Source organism: Ipomoea nil, unplaced genomic scaffold, assembly GCF_001879475.1.
Source record: "Ipomoea nil cultivar Tokyo-kokei standard unplaced genomic scaffold, Asagao_1.1 scaffold1421, whole genome shotgun sequence".
Classification (NCBI taxonomy): domain Eukaryota; kingdom Viridiplantae; phylum Streptophyta; class Magnoliopsida; order Solanales; family Convolvulaceae; genus Ipomoea; species Ipomoea nil.
This window is the reverse complement of record NW_017617849.1, coordinates 5,986,707-6,004,597: the sequence shown is the minus strand read 5'-3', so window position 1 is coordinate 6,004,597 and position 17,891 is coordinate 5,986,707. Positions and strand designations below refer to the sequence as shown.

Here is a 17,891-nt window from a genome sequence, read left to right as displayed (position 1 = left end):
ATTTTTCAAGAATTAATATCCCATCATCAGAGTTTGATCCTGTGACATTTTCAAAGGTTACCAAACACTTAGTTGGTTGATTGACTCGGTAAATCCGTCAAAATTGATCAAATCATTTAAAAATTAGTTGGTCATTCATTTACCAAACACTCGCTTAATACACTCCTAAATTTAAAGGAAATTTTGAAGAATAATAATTTAATTTTTAATAATATTAAGTTTAGTATTAATATATGAAATTTATATATTTAGAAACTATATTAAAAGTACTATTAAATACAAAAAAATTAAATTTAAAATAATAAAAAATTATTTAAAAAAATAAGCAATGAATAAAGAATTGATTTGACCGATTAATAGTAAACCAGACAAGAAAAATATGGTAGAGTGAGTATTATTTAAAAACTTATTTAAATTTTTATACATACCACTACAAATAATTTAATGATAATTCAATAAACGAATTAATATATTCATATACGAAGTAATATATACAGTCCTAATCCGATTCCGGGTTCAAATCATAAGCATCTTGTTGATTTGATTGGAAGAGTTTGATATACATGATTGTGGGTCAGAGGTGTTCGAGATAATAGTTAAGGTGTAGAAATAACTAAAAGTCCATCTTGAGAGCAATAAATGTGGTGTTTATAGGGGACGCGAGGAGACAGGTCTCGGGCCAGCGACATGCGTGGCACGTGGAGACCATGCACCGGTTCAGGCTGAAGCCCAAGGGGCTCTAGCCACGTGCCTTGATATTCCTGAGCGCACCGCATTATGCCACAAGGCACATGTAGGTCGGTCCGACCTGAATAGGTCAATGAGTCAAAGGTCGTAAAGCTATTCACGAGATTACCATTCGGTTAAGCCCAGTTAACACATAAGGTTAGGTCAACCGTGGTCGTGGTCATGGTCGAGCTCAGTTCGCACCAAATGTCCGTAACCGACCACCGTATAGGCACGATGCCCGAAAAATAATTCCTATCAAAATCATTTTAAGTGTTACCCCGCCAATAGTAAATATCTAATTTATTGAACATTTTCACACAATTTTATAATATTATTAACTAGTCAGAATAGTTAACACAATTAATTCTCAGCTAAGAGTCCGTTTGGAAAGCAGGAAAATGACTTCTGGAAAATGAGTTATTTTCCGGAAAATATTTTCCTTTCTCGTGTTTGGCTACACAGCAGAAAACTGTCTTTGTGTGTTTGGTTCATTTTCTGTAAAATGAGGTAGAATTACAAAATTAAACAGTTTATATAATTAATTATTTTGTTTAAAATATAAAAACATTTATTTATTTTTGAAATCAAATAATATTATTTATTAAAAAGTTAATAAAAAAAGAAAAAGAAAAAAGAGAAACGCCGAAAACCAAAGAGTACTGCTCTCTGGTTTCCGACTGTGTTCTCTGGTTTCCAGCCAGAAACCAGAGAGAGATTCTCTATGGTGTCCGGTCAAACACCAGAGAGTAGTAGAGAACACCCTCTGCTCGTCGAAAAACGTACAATCACAAATCGGAAGAAGAGATCCGAAGAGGAGAGAACCAAATCCGAAGAGGAGAGAACAATGCGCAATGGGTGTTGGTGAAGTAGCGGAAATTTTCTGGCCAAAAGATGAGAGAACAAAGAATGGAAAATGACTTCCCCCAAAAAAGGGAAGTCATTTTCCGGAAAAAAAGGCCACATTTTCCATTGACTATGTGCCATTTTCCTTTTTTCCTTTGACTTCCATTTTCCTTGCACAGCCAAACACCAAAAACCCGAAAAATGATTTCTAAAAATCATTTTTCGAATTTTCAAACACACCCTAATAGTGTAATTGAATCATTATAAGTTAACATAGTGTTATATCATAAGATTTTGTTTATTTTGGTCCAAGAAAAATATGTTGTTGATGATTCAGATGTCACCTCATAAGATTTTGTTTATTTGGATTAAAAAAAAAAAAACAACTCTGCAGCCTTCCCCACCTCATAATATTATTCGATCAAATGGTCACAAGCTCTCAAACTATTGACAAAACAATAAACAGGGTATTAAACTAAAAATAAATAAAATAAGTGAAGACTTTTAATTCATCAAAATGGTATAATTAAACTAGTGATTTGTCAAATTGTTGTAATTAAGTAAATTAGTTAGTTGTTAGAAAAAAAAGTAAATTAGTTAGTAAACCCAATATAGAAACTAATAAAATGTGTTGATGTGACAAATTTTAATAATAATTTTGTTTAATAAAAATGTTATTGGAGAAAATGGAGAAGCTAGTCTGTCGTCTCCCCATCATTTGGACGAAGAAGCCGACCGTTTATCCGTATGAAAATCAAATTTGTTTTCGTATTATTTATTTTTAAATTAATTTATTTCAATAGAGATGTCATGTCAGTACATTTTCACTGGTAAATTAAATATAGTATGATAATTGATTTAATTGTATCAATTTGATAAATTGAAATATTTAGTTGAATTTTTAATATGATAATTGTTTTTGCGTATAATTTGAGGGACTATTTACATTATTATTTTTATTTCTTGTCTTGGCTGAATTCCCAACCTTAAGGGTCCTCTACATTCTGATCAGACAGAGCATGTGAGATGATGTAAATTACAGTGACTTAATGATTTAGTAGACAAGACCAAACAACAGTGCACACAAGAAATCTGTCCACTTTAAATATAATTCTCACACTGCCGTCGCCGAATTTGGAACCTTAGTCTCTTATCTCAAATACATATTATTTTTATTTCAATTTCAATTTCAATATGAGAAGAAGGCATTATTTATTTTTTATTGTCCCAATATACTGACGATTGAGATGCACATAATTCCTGCGGCTAGAAGTAGTGAGTAGGTTGTCGTCACCTCCACCTTAAAATGGAAAACCAGTTTCCATGTTCACCCGATAAATTATGTCGACACAGAAATACCAAAAACTTCCACTTTCTCCATAAAGAAAGCATCGCCACAGGGAGTCCATTACACCTCCACTTTGTGTTGTGGCTCTGTCTGCTCTTCTAGACACTAGAGTGGAAATGGCTCTATATTTCAGTAGCGCGTGTTTCTCCGGATTAAGCCTGAGGAAATCCCAGGTGGCTCCGGTGAGAGCCATGGCTTCGGAAAGCAGCGTTGCTGTGAGAATTGGGGAAGAAGAGAAGGCGAAGCTTGGTGGGTCTGAGTTGAAGGTCACGAAGCTTGGGATTGGGGCTTGGTCTTGGGGTGACACCAGTTACTGGAACAACTTTGAATGGGATGGTGAGTTGTTGCAGTTACGGTATTGTGAAGAAAAAATTTGAACTTTTGCCTTTCCAGTATCCTATTTTGTGAAACTATGAAGATTCGTTTGGAATTTGGACCATAAGTTGTTTAAATGGTTTAAGGTTAGGATATTAGTAATGTATTTTCTGTTGTTTCTTACATGGGAAAGAAGCAATTAAGGTTTATAGCTAACAGATTTCACTGGTTTGGGTGACTAGGAAACATGGCCACTATTAGATGATGTGTACTGATAACCTCACATTGTGACCTTAGCAATGGACTACGAGGAGGTAAATCAGGTTGCCCATCTTGTGTCTGCACGGGTTTAGCTCATTGGTTCAGTAGGTAGTATTTAGGAGAAGAGACCAAGATTCGAACCTTGGCTGAGGATTATGCCCGAAGTGGGCAGATCTCTTGTGCACACCGCCATTTGGCAATGTCTGTTGAGCTATTGAGTCATCGTGATTTACATCATCCCAAATGCTCTGTCGGGTTGAGATTTGGGGATTTAACCTTTTGGGAGAAGGTTGCCCATCTTGTGACCTTAGCTGGCAAAGGACCAAAGGAGGTAAACCAACCTATGTTACCCATAGCTGACTAGTTCAAACCAAGAAGGGCCCCTCCTAGGGGGGGTCAAACTTGGAAAATTGTAGTTACCAAGCACGGACAAACTTGGCTAGAATTATCCCTGGGTAGTTATTGCTTAGAGTTTATCCATGGATATTCCTAGTTAAGAACAAGCTACAATTGTATGACAGATAATCTAATGTTATAATGGTATGCATGCACAAGAAGGTGTGATGAGAAAGAGTCAATGTATCATCCACTATGTGGCCATTCCCAAAATATGTGCTTTGTGAAAAAGAAAAAATTTATGTTAGAAGGAAGCTCAATTGATTGTGTCTGTGGTGACCTCATTGGTGATTGCAATTCTGGGGTTCTTATGTGGTGAATAGCATTTCAAATGCCGGGAAGATTAACTAATAAGGTAGTCATACACTCGCACTAAATAGTTAATGAACATATTTGACTGACTGCCATAGGGAATAACTGAGAATAAGAGAGTCGATAATGGCTCTATTTGGTAAAATAGTTAGCCTATAGGTCAATTTTGGCTTATTTGACCACTATTAGCTGTTTGATTTGGTTAAAAAATCAATATAAGTGTTTGGTTAATTAGTTTTTTGTAACTCCAAAATGCCAAAGTTCAAAAAAGCTACTCAATGCAACTTTTTCAATTAGCTTTCTGAGAAAAGAAATTATACCAAACAGCTAATTTACCAAACACCTTTCTACAAACAGCTAATGTTATCAACTAGTTATACCCTCTAATTAACTCAATAAACTAATAGCTAACAACTATCAGCTAACAAAAGTTATACTCTAGACAATGTGCTGAGAACTTGATTGTTTTTTAACTTTTGATTCGTCATGTTTCTTTTGCCTATGTTATGTTTATGACTTGATTATTGTACGTGTTCAGTTTATGTGATATCAATATGATTTGTTTGTATTTCCAATTTTATCATAAAGATAGAAAAATGAAGGCTGCAAAAGGTGCTTTTGAGGCTAGCATTGATTGTGGAATAACATTCATTGATACTGCTGAGGTTTATGGATCGAGGGTATGAATCTTTTCTGCATAGTCCTTTGCACTAATTCAGTTAAAACAATATTAAGGTTTCCAAAGAAAAACAATTTTTATGCTTGCAGTTCTCATTTGGGGCAATAAATTCTGAAACTCTACTAGGGAGGTGAGCCATAAGTCCTTTTGTTTCCTATATTTTGTCTTGAACACATCCTTTTTCAATGTACCATTTGTTTATGCTCTGGTTTTATTATTAAGATTGTTTTTTTTTTTGCCCCCGTCCCAAAAAGATTCATTAAGGAAAGAAAAGAGAGGACTCCAGATGTGGAGGTTGCTGTTGCAACCAAGTTTGCAGCACTGCCATGGAGGCTTGGCCGGGAAAGCGTCCTTGCAGCCCTCAAGGATTCCCTGTCCCGCCTTGAACTTTCTTCGGTAGAACTTTATCAGCTCCACTGGTAAGCTGCATTATTAGACTTGTGAATGAATACCTTCCCTGTAACTAATAATCAGTATATTGATTACTCGGCTTAATTTGATTTTCAGGCCAGGGATATGGGGAAATGAAGGTCATTTTCATAACTGGCTCCCCTTACGCCATTCAAAAGTTGAAATTCCTAGAATTCGTGCTCAAATTTATAAATAAATTTTAGAAAAAAAATTCCTCCCGTGATTCTTTTCAGGTTATATTGATGGTTTAGGAGATGCGGTGGAACAGGGCCTCGTGAAAGCTGTTGGGGTGTCCAACTACAGTGGTATGCTCCTTGTACTCTAGGCGCCAATTAATCGCTCTAGGCGCCCTCCTAGGCACTCTAGGTGCCCTAGGTGCCTGCCTAGGCGCTCTAGGTGCCTGCCTAGGCGCTCTAGGTGCCCTAGGTGGTCCCCAGGCGCCTGGAGGGCGCCTAGCGATTTTTTCAACCTTGGAATATATTATCTCCAACAAATTTCCCCCGGTTTGTATTTCAGAAAAGCGTCTTCGAGATGCATACACGCAGCTTAAAAAGAGGGGGATCCCCCTAGCTTCGAACCAAGTAAATTATAGTTTGATATACAGGTTGCCGGAGGAGAATGGGGTAAAAGCCGCCTGTGATGAACTAGGGATCACGTTAATTGCATATTCGCCTATTGCTCAAGGTGAAGTTCGAATTATTATGCTCATGTCACACATAAGCTGACACATAAAATAAACGACCCGACCCTATTTCCCCAAAGGCCCAAAAGAACGGGGGACTTGAGGAAGTGGCTTATGCTTCAATATTGGTTACGAGCTTATGACCTTTCTGAAGCTGCCATATTCTTTTCGACAATAATGTATCTCTCATGTCTCCGGTTAGCCTTCCATAGCTTCTGCTTGTGTGCCCACAAGTTTGGTAGCTGTTTGCCACTCATTTATTTGAACAAACATGACACTAAAATGAAACCTAACCATTAGTTTTTATGCATTCGTCCTTTAGTTTTTCAGATTAGCTGAACGTTAAAGACTTCCCCAATCTTAAATGAAAATCGGTGTGGTATTATTTGTCGAGTTTTATTGCTTTGCTTGTTCCATATACCTTTAATCTTAGTACTTTTGGCATAGTGGCAGCCATTTGACAGCTTTGAATATTAATTTCTAACTGATCAGTTATTATTATTTTTTTTGAATACTATTGACTCTATTACAATGTAGTATCTGTTCATACATACTTTCTCGATCTACTGAAGCACAAAGAGTCAATGCCCCCACACTGTGATTCGAACCTGAGACCTCTCATTTGAGGGATCACAGCTATGCCACTCGACCACAAGGCCTTTGACTATTGATCAGTTATTAGTCAGGCATTGTGGGACTACATAGTTCAGCATGAACAAATAAATTTTGGCATAACCAGCTTGGTTGGCGTGAGTGGCTGTGCACTCTCATCCCTTAAGAGAGGTCGGGAGTTCGAATCCCTTCTCGTATAGAAAAACCAATATGGCTTGCACTGTGCCCTTTAATTGGGCCGGCCCGGTGCCCCTTAATTGGTTGGCCCGATGTGAATGGGGATTAGTCTGAGTGTGGTACGGGCTTAAAGGTTAAAGGTGTGCCATTTTACCGTCTAAGATAGCTTAATTCCAACTGTCAGTTTGACTTCCACTGGGAGCTGCTTAGCAAGTAGGATACGCACTACTAACTTTTTTCATTTTAAAAATGTTTTAGGGTTAGATGTTTATTGGTCTTGAATGAACATATGTGATTATGTGATGTTGGTCCAAAAACCTTAATGTCTTATTGGATAAATAAGTCAAAAATATATTCTTTTTCATCATAGCTTGGCTCCAACTTTGAGATTCATATACACCAGACTGATGAGCTTTCTTATGCAGGTGCTCTTACCGGAAAGTATACTCCAGAAAACCCTCCAACTGGTCCTCGGGGACGGATTTACACTCCTGAATTTTTAACCCAAGTAAGGTTTCTGACACGGGAAATACCTCGTTAAGCATTTTTTGTTCAGTAACTCAAATGTATTTCGTGCACTTCAGTTGCAGCCGCTGATAAACCGAATAAAGGGGATAGGAGAGAGCTACAGCAGAACTCCAACACAGGTGCACTTTAGACCATTCATTTCTGAGCTTCATGTTAGCTCACCTTTCGTTTTTTTGGGGTACCATGCCCCCCTCCCCCCTCCCCAAATAGATTAGGCTCCAAGCTTAGGATATTTTTCTCAGTGGTCACTTAGATGGATCAATATTCTTAATAAGTAACTTGCTAGAATATATCGTTTTCTTGTGAAAACTTATGTCAGTTAGTAATAATTGAACTAAATAGGTTTTCGTTTCTGTGATAGGATCGGGATTGAAAAGTAAAAATATTCTCTGAAAATGCAATGCACTGATTGTAGACTTGTAGTTGTTAGGAATCAATTTTTTGGGGGGGATGAACTATCATATGTTGGATCAATAAAGAAACCCTCTCTATTACTTAGGACCAGGAAAATTCCATCAACTTGAAAACGAAAAACGACTCGAAAGAATCTTGCATTTCGTGATTTCTCTTCGACTCCACTAATCCCATTCTCTGCTTTCACACGACGAGAGATATCAGATATTCATTTTTTTTTTTTTTCATGAATAAGTGCTCACTTATTTGAAGAAGATTTATCTCGCAGGTGGTCCTCAACTGGTTGATCTCCCAGGAGAACGTCGTGCCCATCCCAGGAGCCAAAAACGCGGAGCAGGCTACAGAGTTTGCTGGTGCGCTCGGCTGGAGATTGACCAAGGAAGAAGTCGAGGAGCTTCGATCTTTGGCATCAGATATCAAGCCTGTTATAGGTTTTCCTGTTGAAAAACTCTAAGTTAGGGCAACTTAAGCTGGTTGGTTTATCTCTTTATGGTCATTTGTGGGTTCGAGTCACAAGGCGGGGTTTACCCCGTTCATACCTTCGGGTAGTGCCTGTGGGCTTCTCCCGTTATCCAAAAAAATATGTATCTAAATATATTTTGTAAAGTTTATTTTTTTTTTGTAAAGCTTAGGGAACTTCTATGTTGTTCCATGGCATCACATATCGCTATCTTGTACTTTGGTAGAATTGTACATTTCACTTTTTTGGCAGAAGTAAGGAGGGTATAATTGGCTCTTTTTAAAAGAAAGACCATATTTTTGGAACAATTCTTCAAGCTAATTGTGCTCTCTCTCAAGTCTCAAATCAATCACTAAAAAACGAAACCAAAGGGCATATATACAAAGTTTCACCTTTCAACTATGGACCAGAGCATATAAACCTAGTTGCTTCCTCTTAAATATGAACTAGGATAATGAGAAGATATTTTTTATACGGTTGTGAGTTTTCATCTATCATTCAAAAAAGAAAAATGAACTAGGGTAATAAGAAGTTATTTTTCTCATTAAATAAAGAGTTAAATTTCACCAGAGGTTCCTTGATTTTGGTGGTAATTCTAAATTTAGTCTCAAATTATCGTTTTTGCCATTTAACATCTCATACTATTAGTTTCTGAACACAGTCATTCTCATGACTTTTCATATTTTTAATAAAGGCATTTTTGTCTATTCATATTTTTCTTTTGTTATTTTTCATGTTTTAACCGGTTTAATTGGTTTAGAATTTTATTAAAAACTGGTTGAAAAATATGATTATTAAAAATCAGAGGTTACCTAAAGTTCTAAACCAATTAAATCGGCTGAAATCGAAAAAATAACAAAAGAAAAACATGAAAAGACAAAATTGTCCTTACTAAAAATAGAAAAAGTCTTGAAAAGGATTAAAAGTGTCAAAAAAAAAAAAATAGTGTGGGATGTTAAATGACAAAAACAATAATATGAGACTAAATTTAGAATTGACACAAAAAACAAAGGATCTTTACTGAAATTAACTCTTAAATAAATTTAGAGATTATACATTACTTTTTTAAAAAAACTTGAGGCCCTTTCAAAAAAAAAAAAAAAAAAAAAAACTCGAGGTTTTTTTGGTTCACACTTTTTTTTTTTTTTTTTTTTATGTAAACCACAATGTGGTCCGACCGTCCGGGTCTTTCTCTGTCTGTTTAACGGTCCAGGTCCACCCGATTCGCTCCGAGAGGCGCTGAAGCTGGCCTAGAGGGAATCGTCACTTGTGGGGATCAAACCCCACAAAGAGAACTCATTTGCCACTTGGGTTTTGGTTCACACTTTGTAAGCATGTAAATTCAAATCCCATATTTGTTAGTCTATTTCTAGTAGTCCAAAATGATATTTAAAAATTCTTCTGACCTTCTGATATGACAGTAAAATTCATTTTATTTGCTTCGAAAGGCTGAACGAATCAAAGTCAAAGTTTAATTTTTATCAACACTCTCTCAATCAAGCTCATAATTTGCGAGCTATTACACAAAAGTAGAGTTCACCTGATACATACTTTGAAATAATGACGGCAAATTTATCTTTTTTTTTTTTTAATCCTACTGACTCCATTACAATGTAATATCTATTCTCATACATACTTTCTCAATCTATTGAAGCACAGACGTCAAATTTACCTAATCAGTAATCAGTCATCGTCCCAAAAATTCTGTCGGGAGAAGAAAGGTTTATATCAATCGTTATACCCTACACCACGGCGCACATAGCACTGTGCGCCGCGCGCCTCCCAAAACGACGTCGTTTTGGGAGGCGCGGTAGGAAGTTGCTGGGATTATGTGTATTTGTTCACACAGTTATGTGTATTTGTTCATACAGTTATGTGTATTGATTCATACAGTTATGTACATTTTTTATACAATTATGTACATCCGAATCAGAAAATTTGTGTTTATTATGTTAATAGTTGATGTGTATTATGTTAAAAGTTTATGTTTATTATCTATTATGTTAGATTATGTGTATTATCTTTTAAAAAGAGTATGTATATTTTGTTATATAATTATGTACATTCATGTATACAATTATGTGTATTCTAGTATAACATTATGTACATTCTTGAACAACGGGTTTTTTTTTAAAGAAAAAACTACTGCCATTCACTGGGGCGGGAATTTTAAAAAAAAAAAAAAAAAATTAAAACGACGTCGTTTTGCATCTGGGCGCATAATGCAACGCGTGCCGTGGTGTAGGATATAAATTGCCGGGTTTATATAGGATTATAGGAAGTCCGTACATGTAGTGTTGTACACTGCAATCGCCACGCGCGGGACGTGACCGATGGGGAGATTAAAAAAAATTAAAATTAAAAGAAAAGATTTACCGGACTAGACGTGGCCAATTGGGTTGGGAGTTTTAGATTCACGTAAAATGGGAAAAGTTTACCGGGAGCTGAGGGAGTGTAGATTTTGATGGATCTTGATAGGCGGGCCCACATCTTGACAGCTGACACCACTAACTGCTCGCCACGTGTCAGGTCAAGATAATGCTGATATCTTTATCCCTCTCTGTCGTTAACTACTGCAACTGGAAAATGCTGCGGTCCAGCCCCACTCTGTTTACTCCTGTCTCTTTCCTTTGCACCAATTTTAGAGAGAGAAAGTTTGAGTGATGATTCTTTAATGGGCGAAACACACACCACATAGTATATTTTTCCCCTCAATTTGTTTTCCCAGAATAGTTTTTATTTATTTTTTAATTGTTGTTGGGCAAATTGAAGCTCCGTTTTTGGGTGCTTTTCTGCTTTCCTGCTTTCCTTTTATAGCTTGTTTGTCAGCAAAAGAAGAAAAAAAAAAAAGGTTTTTAAATCATTTTGCCAATACCCCTCTTTTGGGTTTCTCTCAGGTATGCACGGGCAACATTCGTGTCATATAGTGTTCATGTTCTGTGTATTTGATCATTCTGCCTGTTAACTGTTCTATGAATTGTGTCTGAGGATTTTCTTGGAAATGAAAACTTTTCAGCTATGAATCCTTGCCTTCCTGAGTGGAATATTGAGGCTGAAGTCCCTCTTGCAAACCAGAAGAAGCCTGTGGGGTTAGTACTTAAACTGATTTTTTACTTTGCAGAAAAAGAAAAAGAAAACAATGTTTTAGTGAACATATTGGTTTGGTTCTGGAAATATGTTTGAAATGGACTGGTTATTGTCATCCAGGGAGAAAATGCGATGATTTTTTGTGTGTGTAATACAGATTGGACCATGACCTGGTGGAGCTGTTATGGAGGAATGGGCAGGTTGTGTTGCACAGCCAGACACACAGGAAATCTGGGTTTGAGGGTAATGAAAGCAGGCAGCTTCAGAAACATGATCAATCAAGTTTAAGGGATGTTAGTCTCTTTGGGAATCCACCCAGTTTTATTCAAGATGATGAGACAACTTCTTGGCTTAATTGTCCTGTTGATGATTCTTTTGAGAAAGAGTTCTGTGCCCCTTTTTTGTCTGAGATTCCATCAGTTCATCATCCTGTTGGCACAGATAAAGGAGGGATCAGACAAGTGGAGGACAGTAAGATTATTAAGCTTGGTTCATCTGATTCTGGTGTCAATCTGAATCCTATGCCACCTCCTGGCACTCAGACCTTGAGTTCTTTGCATCAGCGCCGCGACTGTAACTTACCTGAAGGTGGCGTCAGTTTTGGGGCGTCTCTCAAGGCGAACCTTAGGTCATCAAATGGACAATTTGGTGCAAAGGGGCATGGAGATATAAGAGAGTGTTCAGGAATGACAGTTGGATCAAGCCACTGTGGCAGCAATCAGGTTGCCATTGATGCAGCTTTTAGCAGGAATTCTTGCAGTGGGAATGGGGATAGGGGCTTATCAGCAGCAGTGAACAAGGGCTATGTTGAGAAAGTAAGTCCTCAAACTGAGACAGCAGAAGAAGAGACCGCGGGCACATCATCGTCTGGCAGATCAGGCAGCAGCTTTGCCAGAACATGCAATCAATCCGCAGGTACCATTAGCCACGGCCAAAAAAGAAAACTCAGGGATGGAGAAGAATCAGAATCCCAGCGCGAAGAAGTATGCTATCTTTAATTCCTCATCACTGATGAATATTCGCATGCCAAAGGGCAATTTGTGTGGTGCATACTGCATAGGATAACACTGACAAAAGTTTACTGTGTAGGCTGCTGAGTTTGAATCTGGCAATGGAAACAAGTCAACCCAAAAGTCTGGAACCACTCGCAGGAGTCGTGCAGCTGAGGTGCATAACCTCTCTGAAAGGGTAGGATTCGGGGACCTCCCACTCTCCCAGAATAATTATCTTAAAGAATTTAGTATATCCATCATTTCATTAAGAGTATCGCTTTTTATACAGAGGCGACGAGATAGAATCAATGAGAAGATGAGGGCCTTGCAAGAGCTTCTCCCTCACTCCAATAAGGTATGGTCTCTTTTTCCCATTTTCAACTTATTATTCACTTCATATTCTGCTAAATAACCAAAGTTGCTGCAAATTGAGTATCAGTTGGTGATCAAGTTGTTTTGAGTGCATGATATGGAAGTTTATGACATCACTGTTTTAAATCCTTTCATTTTCAGACAGATAAAGCATCAATGCTAGATGAGGCTATTGAATACTTGAAGTCCCTTCAAATGCAACTTCAGGTTACAATTATGATTACTTACAGAAACTTTGTGAATTGGTAAATTATTTTCCCGTAAAAACCAACTGCTACTTCATTATGTCCTCCAGATGATGTGGATGGGAAGCGGAATGGCATCAATGATGTTCCCGGGTATGCAACACTACATGTCACGGATGGGAATGGGAATGGTCCCGCCAGCGCTACCTAATATGCATTTACCGAGGCCTCCTTTGGTTGATCATGCTGCAGCTACTATGGCTTCCACACAGAACCAAGCAGCATTGTGTCAGAATTCAATGTTGAATCCTATCAACTATCAGAATCAATTGCAAAACCCCAATTTTGCAGAGCAATTTGCTAGTTACATGGGTTTCCACCCTATGCAAAATGCTTCCCAGGTTAGTTCATTGTACTCGAACCAATCCAATATATCTTCGATTCATCAGAGCACAGAAAGAGATCCATTTTATCTTCTTTCTGAAAATTTGTGTTTCTTCTGTTGCAGGCCGTAAACATGTTTAACATGGGCTCACACGCATCTCAACCGAACTCAATGTTCAATCCACCTACCAATGGCAGTGGACCCTCGTCTTGATGAGCATTAGCTACCACAGAGCCAGAGTGGAATACGGGAATGTAAGCTACAGCACTTTGACATCTTAGTTTTTAACAGCATAATAACAGAAGCAGAAAACTCGTGTGATTTCTGTTCCCTCCAGGAAACAGTAAAACACAAGAATCACACAGTATATATCATTATTGATTAACAAGAATGATGTTATTTGTACTTTGAAATTTTTTGAAAAATCGAGATGCAATCAATGGTATTTTATGTGGACTGGAACCCTATTATCTCCATAGGAAATTAAAGCATCTTTGACTATTTTCTGGCATGGTCCCAGATGCTCATTAAAGACTACCACTGTAGGATAGGGAAAGCCAACTGCTCTCTCAAATGGATGAAAGGAACAGAGTGCAGTGCCTCCACCATAGGTATGACCTCGAACCAAATTCCATGACACATTCAAGATATGTCATCCAGTGCATGTCAATGAAGCAGCTGTTTCACTACACGTTATTCTTTTTAATCTGTCATGTCAAGTGATTAGTGATAGGTTAATTGTTTTATCGTCCTGTGATTCTGTGAAATATATGTTCTTATTACGAGTCAGATCGAGTTATTGTATATAATTCTTATTCCTTTTACTGGAAAGAAGATAAATAGAAGGCCATGGGGCATTCTGTTCCTGAGTATACAGTTTATGTGATGGTTACATTTATCTCCTCTGAGATCATCATTTCAAAATTTTCTTGTCACTTCCATATGTCCGTTTAGCACATAATGTATAAAATATAAATGTGTAATCCAATTATCAGCTTAAACTTTTAGTTGAGACAGAATAAATCCTTTGTATCGGAGCCAGAGCAAATGAAACGTCATGGGGACTAAACAACTTACTGTGCAGAACTAGAAGTAATTTCAAAGCAATCTGCAGAAAATATTTACAGCAACAAAGAGAGATATGAAACATAATAGTTCATGATGGGTGAGTGTATGCTGGCTGAATACTTCAGTGATCTGTTTTGTGTTTTCTAGTGTTTAGGAATGAATCAAACATGCTACCTTTGATGAACCTTAGGGACCAGGCTGTCTAGAGTTCAGATCTTTAGTCATATTTCTGTGGCCAAATATGTTCATTATCACCCCAACAACATAGGAGACACCAGACATTTAAGATCTCCTGAGCTTCTCCAGACAGCCAAGATTAAGGTTAGATTATGAAATCTGAGACCTTAGCTGTTCTTCACATTTGAATGACTTAGCGAAAGCGTGATCTGTACTGCAATGCGTGAGCAATTATTGGTGACTAACTCGCCAATCGAATAAGTTTCTGAACGAGATAAAAGCATCATGACATTGATAATACATAAGAAGCATAACCAACAGCATCATAAGATGATAGTCTTGTGCATATGACTGATGCTTATTGTTGTGAACAATGAAAGATTCCATCTTTCTATCTTCCAAGTTGCCGTAGGACAGGATAACACTATATTCCTCTGATATTTCACTGTACTCAATGACTTTGTAACATCTTGAAGTGACCATAATAATGAAATACAAAAGAATTTTTCTGGAGCAGTAAATCGTTGAATATGCCTTAACAGTTTATAGAATTTTTAGAGTGACGGTACGCGAGTGCTTAAAACATGTCAACTTCATACCTTTCTTTAGTAGGAATCAAACTACCTACAAAGCAAAACTATTGACTTCTTAGATTAACCAACGAGTTCTACTGTGCCCAGGACAATTGACCAAAGAATCATACATCAATCCCAATAACTCTCACTGCCCCTTTCTAAAGGGCTAAATTATTGAATTATTAACTTCTTTAGATTGATAAACCAGTTGAGGTGTACTCGGGGTAAGTGACCATAATAATGCATGGCATTCTATGGGACATGTTGGCAACTAGGTTCATATAATTGTGGTCTCCCATGTTTTGGTTGACACCCAACATTTTGAATGGGAGGGGAAAGATGGAGCCCACAGTGGCATCTCACCTCACATGAATGGATAATATTTAGAATAGAAGGAAGCCACTCACAATTTGGCAACAGTAAATCAGTACACCCCCCCTCAACTGTACCTCTCCCTTTCCATCTCTATCAATCTTGATGTTGGAAGGTGTAAAAGAAGGTGTTTCGATTGATGGGTTCCAATAGTGCACTCCAAAAACGTTGCTGCTCACTCCACAAATTCTATGATTATTATTATTATGTCTGTCAGTCAAGCATTATGTGTATATATATAATTATATATACAAGTCGGCACCCATATTAAACCTCGGCAAGTCGGCTGTCTTGTATTAATATTAAACCCATAAAATGTGTTTTAATTTTTCTGAGTTTTCTTTAGCAGATTCCATTCAAAGTTGCCAATATCCGCCAGTCAGATCTGAAAAGAATTTGCTGTCTGGCAACGTTTCATACAAACTTGCCCACTTCACCGGGCAAAATGATTCTGAAATGTCCAAGGAAAATTCACGGTTATTACCTAAGAGAGTGTGTATTGGATGTAATTACTCACTTTGGTTAATAATTAAAATACCCCAAAAAAAAGGTTTTAATATAATTGTAACCAATTGATAATTGACCCAAAAACTCAAATAAATTACATTTTTATTAAGTAAGACCTCGAGATGTTATGAGTAAGCCCTAACTATAGAATGCACTTTTAAACTCGTATCATACTCAAAACTATATTTTTTAAACTTCATAACTGATAGTCAATATAATCATTGCACGTCTCTACATTTAAGTGCCTATTTAATTCATCACCATAAAGATTCTTCCAAAAGGCTGAACCCCAACCCTAAGGGCCCCCACACCCCGACCCGACAGAGCATTTGGGAGGATGTAAATCATGGTAACTCAACTGAACATGAACCACAGAGGCTAGACCTGTGCTCACTGCGCACAAGGAACCCCCTCATTTTGAGAGGTTGCTCCCACACTGCCGCTGGTGAGACTCGATCCCTGGTCATTCTTCCAAAGACATCACCATAAAATTGATAGTACTAATTTTCGGTTATATACCAGGACTATGTGGTCTAATGGTACCCAGGTTGGACTTTTATTTGGAAGGTTGTGAGTTCGAGCTTCAGTGGAGGCGTTATAAAAAAAAATTCCCGATTATACTCGTAGAATGTATGTATGTAGAGTAATGTAGAAGCCTTTTTAGAGAGTAGGGGAGGAACCCCAAAATGAAGGGTTAAAAGCCTTTATATAGGTTAAAAGTCCCGGGTTGGACTTTCATTTGGAAGGTTGTGAGTTCGAGCCTCAGTGGAATGTATGTAGAAGCCTTTTTAGAGAGTAGGGGAGGAACCCCAAAATGAAGGGTTAAAAGCCTTTATATAGGTCAAACCAAGTTGAGTTTGACCTTGACCTGGACCGTTTTACCCGACCCAATAGCCAATTTTAGGTTACGTTTAATGGCCAATTTGAACCTTATTCCTAAAAATAAAGAGTAATTATCTCCTTCCCTATCAATAGTTGGCATCCTTCCAATTATTTTGTTTGATATTTTTTGTAATGGACAAATGAAATTAAATGCAGTTGTTGTCATCACTAATATATTTATTATTTATTTATTTTGAAAAACAAAACAGCAAATGATATTACTTATTAAGTAAGGTCATCAACCAGAACATTACAGAGGAAGGGAGGAGGGTGAAAACGTACTCCACTCCATATCTTTAAGTATAGAAATAGACTCCCTAGCTAACAAATGGACAGCCTTATTCGCTGAACATTTTACAAACGAAATATCAAATATTAACAAACATGCTCATCATATATTTAATATCCAACAATAACAAATCAAAAGATGAAACACCCAACTTTGAATCTAAACCTTTTGACTACGACCCAGGCATCTGATTCACTTTCACTTTGTCCATTTGCTTCTCCTCCAACTTAGTGCTTCCCTAATCCCTAATGGCAATGACTTCAATTTCTGATGGCGAGAAAACATCCTTCCATGACGTGGATACTCATTTGAAACTTCCGAACTCATCTCGCAGGATCCACCCCAAACCCATTCTCTTTCCTTTTTTGTCAACAACATCAATATTTATTATATTTTACACCAATCCGATGAACGTCTCTCTCATTTAACAATGAAAGTGGGATGGACATTTAGGTTAGGAGTGACCAATATATTTGCAGGCTTTTGCCCTCTCCACACTATAAGAAAAATTAAAATAACCATTGATTTACTAATAGATTAAAATACCTACAACAAAGTTAACTACGGATTTTATTGATTTACAACTAAATAATTATGGATTTTCTTGATTACCTATATATGAATTTTGAGCAAATACCAATTTTGATCCCACGAGTATTAGCAAAATGATAATTTTGGTACATATGTTTAATTTCTACCAATTTTCATCCACGACTATTGTTTTAGTACCAATTTTAATCCACGATTATTATTTTCGTACCAAAATGCATCACGTCGGTCACCTATCTATTTAAGTTATCCCAAAATCTAAAAATTTTAAGGGCATTTTCGTT

General features: G+C 37.1%; 2 protein-coding genes across 6 annotated transcripts; both read left to right on the top strand.

Annotated features, from left to right (window-relative positions):
- Positions 1–2,845: 2,845 nt before the first annotated feature.
- LOC109187922 (uncharacterized oxidoreductase At1g06690, chloroplastic) lies at positions 2,846–8,452 on the top strand. 2 transcript variants are annotated; one of them, XM_019338333.1, is made up of 10 exons: positions 2,846–3,256; positions 4,793–4,884; positions 4,973–5,013; positions 5,138–5,302; positions 5,391–5,413; positions 5,528–5,599; positions 5,811–5,978; positions 7,191–7,273; positions 7,350–7,412; positions 7,976–8,452. In XM_019338333.1, the coding sequence occupies exons 1-10, from the start codon at positions 3,037–3,039 to the stop codon at positions 8,159–8,161; spliced, it is 1,113 nt and encodes a 370-aa protein (XP_019193878.1). In that variant the 5' UTR covers positions 2,846–3,036; the 3' UTR covers positions 8,162–8,452. The 2 variants fall into 2 exon arrangements, with proteins under 2 accessions (XP_019193878.1, XP_019193879.1); XM_019338334.1 differs by lacking the exon at positions 7,976–8,452 and adding an exon at positions 7,656–7,787 and having other exon boundaries at positions 7,350–7,451.
- Positions 8,453–10,749: 2,297 nt separating this feature from the next.
- LOC109187920 (transcription factor PIF4-like) lies at positions 10,750–14,112 on the top strand. 4 transcript variants are annotated; one of them, XM_019338329.1, is made up of 9 exons: positions 10,750–11,064; positions 11,184–11,256; positions 11,412–12,237; positions 12,344–12,442; positions 12,536–12,601; positions 12,760–12,825; positions 12,914–13,204; positions 13,312–13,434; positions 13,735–14,112. In XM_019338329.1, the coding sequence occupies exons 2-8, from the start codon at positions 11,186–11,188 to the stop codon at positions 13,399–13,401; spliced, it is 1,509 nt and encodes a 502-aa protein (XP_019193874.1). In that variant the 5' UTR covers positions 10,750–11,064; positions 11,184–11,185; the 3' UTR covers positions 13,402–13,434; positions 13,735–14,112. The 4 variants fall into 4 exon arrangements, with proteins under 4 accessions (XP_019193874.1, XP_019193873.1, XP_019193875.1 ...); XM_019338328.1 differs by having other exon boundaries at positions 13,709–14,112; XM_019338330.1 differs by having other exon boundaries at positions 13,312–13,442; positions 13,709–14,112.
- Positions 14,113–17,891: the final 3,779 nt, after the last annotated feature.